The 12,006-nt window shown below is 31.3% G+C and overlaps 1 protein-coding gene across 1 annotated transcript; it reads left to right on the forward strand.

Moving 5' to 3' along the window:
• The first annotated feature begins 7,177 nt into the window (after positions 1-7,177).
• LOC113858402 (trithorax group protein osa-like) lies at positions 7,178-9,063 on the forward strand. The gene has a single exon (XM_027491054.1). The coding sequence runs from the start codon at positions 7,278-7,280 to the stop codon at positions 8,739-8,741; it is 1,464 nt and encodes a 487-aa protein (XP_027346855.1). The 5' UTR covers positions 7,178-7,277; the 3' UTR covers positions 8,742-9,063.
• Positions 9,064-12,006: the final 2,943 nt, after the last annotated feature.

Consider the following 12,006-nt stretch of genomic DNA (forward strand, 5'->3'; position numbering starts at 1 on the left):
TATAATAATCGTCACATTTAATATTTTAATATTAATTAAAATATAAGTTAGATATAATAAACCAACTCAAATCGTTGTTATCATAAAGGATTTCATCCAATTATTTATTGAGATTAGCCAAAAGTTTCGCCATTACTTTTGATGTTTAAATTTGACTTGTGTTGAGCTCATGATGACATGGAATTAGCCATACGCATGCACATCAGTTACTTATACGAGATTATCTATTGAGAAACAAACCAATGTTGTATAGTAAGTAAGTGCTAGCATATAAACATATTCCACTCTTCATTAGTTAAGGATTAGCTTTTCAAAATATTGTCTAGAGACACTTTTGATTTAATGCTTGCTTATTTTGATCTGGTGTAAGTCTTTTGAAAGAATTCTTAATACTTTGGCTATGGTTTAGAATTTTCTCAAATTCTTCTATGGCTAAAGCCATATGAAAATCTTAAAATGTAAAGCATTAAAAAATCATAACACTTTCAAAAGATTCAATTTATATTTATTTCTTTTTTTTTGTCGCAAAAGTCGTCACACTTTTCTTAAACTAAATTAATAAATATATTTTAATATATTATTTTTTTCACAAAAATTGTTAGACTTTTTTAAAACTAATCATGATTTAAACAAAAAAAATTATAAAATTGGGAAAAAAAAATAACTAAAGGTTATTGATATTGATTGTTTTATATATTTTTTTAAAAAAATATAATCACCATAAGATAGATAGATTTATATCGGTACATATTTTTTTTAATTCAAGAGATGATATGTGCTTAATTTAGACATAAAATTTCATATAATAACTAGTTAATTCAAGAGATGATCAATTTCTTTGTTGGCAATTAACACATCATTTTTAATGATGTTGATCTCAACTTTAAATTTGACATCAGTTGTTATTTACTATAATTTTTCTACATTGATTTTTTTTCATATGCTGCTACTATGTCTATTATTTGTGGTTGGAATTCAACTATCTTCCCCTACATTTTCTCTACCTAAGGTTTCTTTTTAGTTGTTGTTTTTGACACTTATTAAAAAGTTTCTTAAATGTCAATTTTCAACCAAAACAATATCTCTGTCATGTTCAATCCTCCAGCAGCATCAAGACAGACTTTGAACTTTTGCATAATGATTACCTTTAAACATTGTCTAACTAAGAATTTTTTCATAACTATGTTCTTTTTTTTTTATTTTTCTTGTTTTGTAGGATGACACGTGTCTAGTTAGCTTTAAAAGTTCTTACTCTTAGTCACATTCTTTGTTGTCATTTTTTTTTTCCTAATTTTTTCCTTAGCTCCTTGACCTCTTTAGTCTCCAAAGATTATATGGATAATTCATGTCTCATAAGATAACTGCCATTTGAACAAAAATTAGGGTGTAGTTAATACAATCTGAGTTCCAATGAGGTCAAGTATTCTCAATAGTGATAGACCAACTTGTTGTTACCACGATCCACAAATGATTCCATCCAACTATTTTTTTCATTGACATTAGCCAAAAGTTCAATCCATTTTACCCAACTTTTGATGTCTAACTTTGTTGCGAATAATTCAACATTTGACTTGTATTGACCTCTTGATCAAAGGTGGTAAGCTATGTGAAGTCTATTATGTTTTGTTTAGTCGTTGTATTTTGTTGAGTCTATTACATTTTGTTAAAGTTTGTTACCTATCTTATCTATAGCTTCAATTTAGCTTGATTATAAGTTATTTTAATCTTTTTATTTTTGCTATTGTAGATTGATTTAAACATTTCAACTAAATTTAATTATAAAAAATAGATCATTATTGTTATATAAATAAACAAAATTTAATTATTTTGTTGGTCGATCAAAACTTATGTGGAAAATAATAGGTGGGATATAGGAGCAGATGAAGGATTATAACAATTAGTTATTATTAATAAGTTATAATAATTAGGTGTTATTAATAAGGGAGCAAGAATGTAATATAAAAAGAGTCTATTGGCGAATCTGAAGGCCTGCTTATTGAAAGAATAGGTCAAATAAAAGGCTAATCAGTATTAAGTTAAAGATATATTCTCCTCAATCCAATGTTATTGTTGAGGCAATAATACAAGAAAAAATTAATGTTAAGAGTGCAAGACAAAGAAGAGGAAGGACCAAAGCTTGGAATATGTATTTTTGAAGCTATTTGCAGTAGAGTTTTTGAAAAGATTAATTGAGTTTGATTAATGATTCCTTGACATATATAATTAATTTCTTTTAAAGTTGTAATGAGTTAAAGTATTCCTATATTTTAAATTTGTGCTTAATAAAATATTGATGTTTAGAAAAAATAAATTTAATTATCTTAATATTTGTTATTATTTATATTTTATTTATCATTAATACATTTAAGATCCATTAAAAAAATAAATATATTTATGATATAAAATTTTATTATTTTTTTAATTTTTTTAAAAAAATTATAAATATTTATCTTTACAAATTTAAAAATATGAACATATATCACATGCAATTTATTGATGAGTAATTTATTTAATTTAAATTTATATTACTGTGGGTTCAATTAGTTAACAAAATATTAATAGATTTATTATAATTCAATATGATAAAATAAAAAATTATTTTATTATATCACTTTAAAATAATTAAAAAATATAAAATAAAATATTTGAAAATAATTTTTTTGAAATAAAAAACTATTAATATAAAAAATATTTACACTTTCAAATAATTCCTAAGAGTTAATATTATTGCAAAACACAAAAAATAATGTTAAATAATAAGAGCAATATTGAAAATTTTTTAAAAGTTACGTAAAAATTATTTATATACGTAAAGATAAATTTTTTTAATTTATCTAATAAAAAAATTAATGTAATAAAAGTTAATTTTTCATTTAGCAAATTTTTATTAAATAAAATTTATAATTAAACAATAATTATTTTTTTCTCTTTCTTGTCAATTATTTGATCTAATGGCCATTATTAATGTCACTCACTTCTTATAATACAAACTCCTTCAACTTAAAATGCTTTATATATATATATAACAACATGTATATAATAAGTTTTTATTAGAATGTAAACATTTATAATAAATTAATAACATCAAATAGTATAATTTTTAAGAATATTTTTATTTATTATTTTCTTGTATATGGCTTTTAACATTTTAAAAATTGATAAATATACAACAACTTTAAAAAAAAATACATTAAATTTAAAAAATTAAATATATATTCAATATAAAAACAGTCTCGGAAGTAAAAACAAAAAGTAAAAGTTAGATGACGTAAAATTAAAGACACAACTTTAATGCATATGAATAGATATATCTAAATTTCGTGTTTGTGAATACGCAGTAGAAACGAGGAGTCTGGTTGTCTACAGTTTTGAAATATAACTTTAAAAAATCCCAATTATAAAACTATATTGTAAAATATGATAACAAAAGTTGGAAAACTATCTTATTTTATAAATATGCATTTTAACTGCTGCCGAATGTAGTCCTTCTATTAAGCAATATTTCTTTCTTGACACTATTTATAGTAACTTTGGATGTGGATATTACATTTGTAGCGATTTTATTTTCAATAAGCTATAGAATATCATTATACAGGTAGAACACTAAACTAATTAGTACCCATTGACGTTTGATCCAAGCCTTTAACTGTTGACAATGGATTCACGTTCCCTTCAAGCTTTGATAGTGTTGTTAGATGATTATTTCTTTCTTCTTGACATTTGCAATAGTATGATCAGGATTGAGCAACATTGGCAATGTCCACGTAGTCAAACGATGTTCACTTATTCTTTGTTCAAAGTCAAAGGAACTAATCTCTTTCTGTGTTCTTTTCAAAATAAAATTACGTTTCACTTATATTTTAATGGTCTTACAGTAAGGTGTTCTTAGTAACTGATGCCTACATATTTATGATTTGTTGATCTTTCAGGACCGACAAAACCACATTTCAGTGTTCAGAAAAGCATGTTACACCCTTGTTCCTGTTGTATTTTTATCTGAATCTTTGCGCTTTCCAAGTATAAATCCGACAGGGAATAACCCTTCAAGTGAGCAGTGAATACAGTGCAGATGGAGCTATAAAGTCATGTGTGTAACTATTTTTTCAGTCTCTGCATTTTATTATAAAAATTAAATTAATGTAATCCGATGCGTAAATTAATAATATAATACTACACTTTTTTATCTTAATGTTACACATATATAATAAATAATACAGTTAATTTGTTTCTCTCTCTTGTAAAATCGTTTTGTTAAATACACAATATTTGACACTTGTGATCACCTGGACAAATAATTTTTTGGAGAATCAGCACATACATGAGACATAGCAATGGAAATAGTTTCATGGGGGAGCATGGTCCACCCACGTTACTCATATATCCGAACAAAAAACAAGTTTGGTAAGGCACTCTTTTCGGTTGACGATAGTCATGCTCAATAATTGAACTTCAAGGTTTTGTATCAGCAACTTTACAACACAGCAACTTTACAACATTAAAATTATATCATGCCAAAATACAAGTTTTGCTTGCAGATATATAATTGAGTAGACACGTATTCTCATATTTTTACCCGAGATGCGTTATTTTCATATAATTTTATTTAAGCGCACCATTTCCCTGTCTACGCTTATGTATACCAATATCTCAGTTTACTTAAAATCTTTGGACACATCTTAATTAAGATTGGAGTTGCTCATTCTTTCCGCAGACTATCTTATCTACTCACATATTCAATTTTTTTTTATATTAATTATAGGTTTGTATCATTAGCTTGAAAAAAAAAAAACAAATGAGAAGGACAATGAAAGGAAAAAAAAAGCTATACCATGCATGCTTGCACTTTCTTGGACCACAGTCCACACATAGAAGCTAAAGGAAGGAGAAAAGAGCGATTTTGTTGTTGTTGTTGTGTTTTCTTTTTTTGGCTTCGTGTAGAATCTACTTCTTGGCCTCTAGTTTTTGCCCATTCCTCTCCAATCTCCAATGCCAGTTTTTTCTTCCATATCAAAAAATTAAAGCTTCTCCCGTATGAAAAGAGCGATTGTACGTCGATAAGTGAAATCATTATCCTTTATAACTTTATAAAGGACATTAGAAAAAAGAGAGAGAGAGAGAAATCATTGTTCTTTATAAAGGACCATAATATGTGCTTTTCAGCTTTATCAATATTTGGTATCCATGTTTAGTTACCTACCTAAAGAACACTAACGTTTATTAGGGAAAAAAAAGAAAAAGGAACTATTACGTTCTTGCTCTGATTTTATTTGCACTAGTTATGCTTAATCAATGGAAGCCGTTGAACATGCGTGAACAGTAGATCTAGTTATGGTAGGATGTCAATCCGAGCGTATCACCTTGGTGGGCCAGGTTGTAATGTAGTTTGGTCTTATTTTATGAATTGTGGATTATTCCGGAGATGAGTGGTTACTTTGTATTTAATTATATTGAAGTCTAAAGTATTAATTTTAAATAGTTTATATTAAAAAGTAAAGTTTTAAATTAATAATACTCAATAGAAATGAATATTCCGTTTAAAACAAAATTTAAATAAGCTCAAGATAAACAATTTAATAATTATAATATATAAATTTATAGGTTGTTAGGATGCGTTACACGCTAGTCTTTCTTGAGTAAAATCAAATTGAACAAGAATTATTTTTAATTTTATTTTATAAATATTTGGGTTAAGTTGGTTTTGAAGGAGATCTTGATGCCTCCAGTTTGTCAAAATGGGCTAAGTTGAACATATCGACCTATTTAGCTTGTTTAAAATTACGTGTTAGGATTTAAAATTTTGAGTTTAATTGAACTTTGTTTTAACTTGACTCGACTCAAAATTTAGTTGATCGGAAATAGGTTATTTGGAGTAGGTCGACCTAGCCTAGTGACCCATTTATTTTTTATAAATATTAGTTTATTAGTTTTAACTTAAATTTATTTATTAAATTAGGTTAGACTTTAGATTTAAGCTTAACGAAACTTGTAAAGAAAGTAGACAAGTGAATTGACCTTTTAGTTCATAACTCACAAAAAGATAAAATTTTAATTTGCAATTAAATTAATGTAACCCAATTCGACCCAATAATGAGCGAACTTGGATAGATTGGACAAAATCGTTTTCACATTCCTAACTACATGTTCACATAGTAATAGGCTAATATATTAGACATTTGGTCTTGAATTTGAGTATTTAATTTCCTATGACAAAGTATTTCTTGTACCTAAAAATGAATGACCAAAAATTCCAAATTTAAAATAAGAAGAGAAGCGAATTTACCTTTTAGTCCAAGACTCGCCAAGAATATAAAATTTTAGCCTACAATTAAATAAACATAACCCAATTTGACCCAGTAAAGAGAGAACCTAAATAGACTGGACAAAATCGTTTTCACATTCCTAATTCCATGTCCACCGGTAAAATATGTTGCACTTTCTTAGGAATCTTTGAAAAAGTTGAGTGATTAGGCAAATATGCAACAAATTAACAATATGAGGAATCAAGAGAGTTTTGCGCACTGCTGATTCAATTAACCTTGCAACTTTTGCTGGGCATACAACTCCAATTATGAGGAATCTAGCGAGTTTAGCTTACAAACAACTCAAATAGGTTTGTTAAGCAATCTCCACAAAATAACAATCAATAACTCTTTCTATTTGCAGTAAACAGTGAATTATCTTGAGGCTAGAAATAGTATTAAAATAATTAGGCAACTGTATTTCATGTGATCTACTAATGTATCCCAAGTTCCATGGCATACAAGAGACAAGTTGCAAAGCCCATGCTTCCAAAGCTGAAAGATGAGAGAGAGAGAGGGTGCCCCGAGTTACAATTCAAATGGGAGAGTCTAATCGTAGTCAACAGGACAATGAGTCTCTTATCCCTTATGGAAGAATCTCACTCTCTCCTTGAAATGCAAATTGCAATGAATGGGAAGAGAGAGAGAGAGAGAGGGTCCCTCAGTGGGCAGAACCTATAACAAAAAAGAGGAGCTATTGGAGAAGACAAATGTTACAATCACCAACACAAAACACGCTCCCAACCCTATTTCCATACACGTGAGTCATCAAACAAGCAGCAGCATCCAAAACTCCACGCACCCTCATCCGCACCTCATCAAACCCCAAAACAAACAAACAAATAAATAAATAAATATCTCAACACAAAAATATATATAAATTAAAAACAAAACATCCCCCCACCCTCTCCCTCTCTCTCTCTCTCTCTCTCTCTCTCTCTATTTTTCTGCTTTTCATTTCTGACACACTGACACAAAATGGAGAACTATCAGTACCCCTCCTACCCAGATTCCGGCGACTCCTCGCCGCGTTCAAGGGAGATCGACTTCGAAAACCCGCCGCCGTGGGACGAGCAGCAGCAGCAGAACCAGAACTACAAAGCCAAGTTCATGTGCAGCTACGGCGGCAAGATCCAGCCACGCACCCACGACAACCAGCTCTCCTACGTCGGCGGCGAGACCAAGATCCTTGCCGTCGATCGCAACATCAAGTTCCCCGCCTTTCTCTCCAAGCTCGCCGCTCTCTGCGACGCTACGCCGCAAGACCTAACTTTTAAGTACCAACTCCCCGGCGAAGACCTCGACGCGCTCATCTCCGTCACCAACGACGACGACCTTGAACATATGATGCACGAGTACGATCGCCTCTATCGCCCTTCTTCAAAACCTGTTCGGATGAGACTCTTCCTTTTCACCCTTTCTTCTAACCCTAATTCCTCTTTCTCTTCCGATCGTGATCGCTTCGTTGAGGCTCTTAATTCGGCTCCTCTTCCTCCCCAACCCGACCCGGTTAAGAACCCGCCCGTTCCTCCTTCTAACGTTGATTACCTCTTCGGTCTTGATAAGGCTGTCGCTCCTCCGCCTCATCCTCCTTCCTTTGCCGCCGTTAAGTTCCACGATCCTGTGCCTGAGCCTGTCGCACCGCCGCCGGAGTACCAGTCTCGCGGAGGGGCCGTTGATCGGGTTGTTGGATCGGATCCGAATGTGAACCCGATTGAGATTCAGAGGCAGTTGCAGCAGGAGATGCAGCGTTTGCAAATCGCGGAGAGTGATTATCGGAGGAGGAGTGAGGATGGATTTGCCGGAGGATATGCTGGTGGCGGCGGCGGTGCTGATTATTACTTGCAGAAGCTGCCGGAGAAGGTACCGCCGTCTAATTCGCCGGCTGGTGTTCCGCATCCCGCGGGGTACTGGCCGGAGAAGCAGTTTTCGGGCGAGGGTTTTCAGACGACGATGACAACGGCTGCAGGTGGAGGGGACCAGCCGGTGTATGTGATCCCGGCACCGGGGACGTTCTACCACGCGCCAATGGTGCGTCCTCCGGCGGCGCAGGTGACTCAGGGGTACTACACGGTGCAGAGAATGGGTTCCGATGCTTACCGTGAACAGCCGGTTTACGGAGGCGTCGCTCCCCCGAAAGCGGCGTTTTCGTCTGCGGGTCCTGCGAGCATGGCACCGGCTCAGCCGGTCAAGGCTTCCGCGTACGCGGAAGGATACGGCGTCGTTCGGCCAGCTGGGGTGCCCGATAATGCGGCTTACACGCAGGTGGCGTATGATAGTGCGAGTGGGAGACAGGTTTACTATACTGCGCCGGGAGGGGTGGTCCACGCGCCCCCTTACCAAGGAGTTCCACCGGTGGTTAGTGCGGACGGGAGACCGGTTGGAGTTTCGTTGGGCCAGGATGTTAAAGTGGTTAACAAGGTTTCCCAAGGTTCTGTGTGATTATAGTTGTGATTAAGATTGTGATTATGTTAATTTTGAAATAATACACTAAATATGTTTTGCTCTTTTTTCCATGGTTTATATATATAATACCAATATTGTTAGCTAATAATATTATGCTTATTGTTTTAATATCCTTCTATCTGCTGATTAATGTTTGTGTTTTTTTCTTTCTTTTTCTTACTCCCATCTCTAATTATATTCTAGGTTGAGTTACCAACGTTTATAGTTCAGTTGAGAATCAATTTGTGCCTCGGGGGTTTTGTAGTTGGGAGTTGCAAAGGCTTTTATGTTTTCATTTTACTTGAGAATTACCAGGACTTGAATTTAGAATATGAACTAACCTCACAAGTCACAAGAATACAAGATTCTCATATTTGAATCATCAATGTCAGTTTCCTGCTATCGGTTCCTTCTCGTCCTACTGCCAACCATGATGATCAAATTTAATTCATTACGAATGTTTGCATCTACTTTAACTGATTTTATCGCAACATAGGAGCTTTATAATTGGCGTGCAGTCGCCAAATAACGAAAAAGGCCTAAATGTACTTTTTTATATTTGAAAATATGTGTTTTTTTACTTATTTAATCTTTAAGAAAATATAAATTTATGTATTTTTAGTTTTGATGAGAGATTAAAATTATATTTTATTCTTAACTATAATAATTAAAAATGTAAAAGTCATTAAAATTCTTAAACAAGACATCGTTGTGTTTCTAGAGATTAAAAATGTATTTAAATAAAAAAATTGTTCACACAATCCAACCTTTTAAAAATTGATATATTGTTAAAGAGAGAGTAGTAAATTTTGATGCAAAAAGTGTGGCAAGTCTACGTCTGGAAATTGAAAGTTTTGTCCGAGTCTCAATCATCTTTCAACTTAAACACTTGAGTGTGTGCATGAGTAGGCACGCAAGGGAACAAAAATGTAGCAATCACATATTTAATACAGTGTGACCAATTAAGATAATTTCGGATCCCACCTTTCCTTCCCCAACTAATACCATCGGTTGGCGAGCATCGAGGGTTTTGGTAGATCAGATGTTCCCATCCAAAATCACATTCATTTTACGGATAATATTAACGACTGCATTTTTTTTATTATATTATATTATTTTATAATAAAGTAAATAAAATACTAGTATTTTATAAAGCAGATACCTTATTTTATCTCGCTTAAAGACACAGAGAACCGTTAAAAAAGTTATAATTGAAGTGATGCAATAAGGGGGAACAATGGTAGAAAATAAATAAATAAATAATCGTGTAAATATATGAATTAATTCTATTATTTAAATGATTGAGAATTGATATTAAATGTTGCATCATCCTAAAATATTAAAATATAAAGTGAAGAAAATTTAATTGTCGCCTAAAATTGTTTGAAAAAATATAGTCGTACGTGAATATAATTGTTAAGTTCTCCAAGACGAGGCGTGCATTTTCTCTAGAATCAATTGCCCACTATATAGTCCCCACCACATCTTCCTTTGAATTTAAGAAGGGTCAGTCTCCACTCATCTTTCCTCCAAGTTTAATACTTGGTAACATGATATGGCGAAATATTCTTATACCCGATGGAACTATAAAATTAGGAAAATATTATGTATAATTATACTTTATGTTATTAATTTTAGGAGCGTATTTTTTAAATATGAGCACATATAAAAAAAGATAAAAACAATTATACATATGATTAATTATGTGGTGTGTAATAAATAAACTGTAAGTCACTAGGAGAGGACATCTTTACATATATCTAAATGTAAAATTCACATATTTTAAACAGGGAAAAAGGAATCTTTACCTTTAAATCTTGTATCTTTTTCTTATTCTTTTTTAATCTTAAAAGCAAGGGTGGGTATATTTCATGGCTTCCTCGTGTACGGAAGAAACACTCCGGCGCGGCGCAATCTATGTTGGAAAAGTGTAAGGAGTTGTTTTGTTTATGACATTATACATGCAAGATACCAATGGACCACTAACATCAACATATGCCTGACTAAGTTCGTGAGTTAATTAAACCCTTTTCAATTGCAAGTTGCAACCACAACTACCTTCACCTTGTCTAGTTTTACTATTGCCTTTTTAAAAATAATACCCAATTGGTTCGATTTGTATTGCAAAATCTACTCCTTGATTTCCAAGCATTTAATGAAATTGTTTAATAGAATTGGTTGAAGATATGTAACTGATAGGGTATGTTACCTTTATTTTATGTATTTGTGATCCCTTCGGTCCAATCAATACGTTGGATATTGATTAACCTCATCACTGAGTAGAATCCATATGTAAGAAAATTAGTTGTTTTGCCCCCTTTTTTTTTTTTCTTATGAATAATTAGTAGCACCTACGATTCTATTCCCTTTTTATCAACTAACTTTAAACCTAGTTGAATTCTACCGATATTTTAGTCAATTTTCGTGGCTTCATAACGCCGCCGGAGGTGTGATTCAATGGCGAATTTTTCCATTTATAAACCTACATGTCAGTATAAATTAATACGTAATTTTTTTTGTATAGTATATATGTTTTTAAATTAAGGTAAATTTTATAGAATATAAATTTTAAAATTCTAAAAAAATTAAATTAAAAAAATATTTACAATAAGTACAAATAAATAATGAGATTAGCATGATTAGGAGCTGAAATTTTTTAAGAAGTTACTATAAATGAAGTTTCAAGAGTAATTACTTTATTGAGATTTTAGATGAATAAAAATAATTATTTTGAGAAAATTGAGATGAAAAGAAAATAAAAGAATGCTAAATACGATCAAATAAGATCCTATAGCACCTCCCCAAAATTATTAGTAATTATGACGGCTGTGTCCCAAAGTAATAGCTTAATAATGTTGAGGCTTACGTGGACATAAGAGGGTTTAAATCTTGCTGTTATAAATTCCCTGCTATCCTTGTCCAGTCTTCGTCCGCATGACAATTTTTTTAATATTAATTTGAAATATTTAAAAATTTTAAATTTATTTTTACATTTTTTATTATAAAATGCGTTTAAATATATAACTTATTTAAATACTTCGGGATAGTTTAGATATTTTTTTTAAAAAAATTATAAAAAATTAGTATAATAAAAATGACCTATACTTCTTTACTTAAAAAAAAAAATAAAAAATTGTTCGTTTAATTTTTAAAAAATTTGAAGAGATAAATTATTTTTAATTTATAAAAAAATTATTTCTTTTTTATATTTTTTTAATAAAAATTTTCTAAAATTTATATAAACTAGGTTTTATTTAATAAT

This window comes from Abrus precatorius, unplaced genomic scaffold (genome assembly GCF_003935025.1).
Source record: "Abrus precatorius isolate BTA unplaced genomic scaffold, Abrus_2018 Scaffold2, whole genome shotgun sequence".
NCBI classification, from domain to species: Eukaryota; Viridiplantae; Streptophyta; class Magnoliopsida; order Fabales; family Fabaceae; genus Abrus; species Abrus precatorius.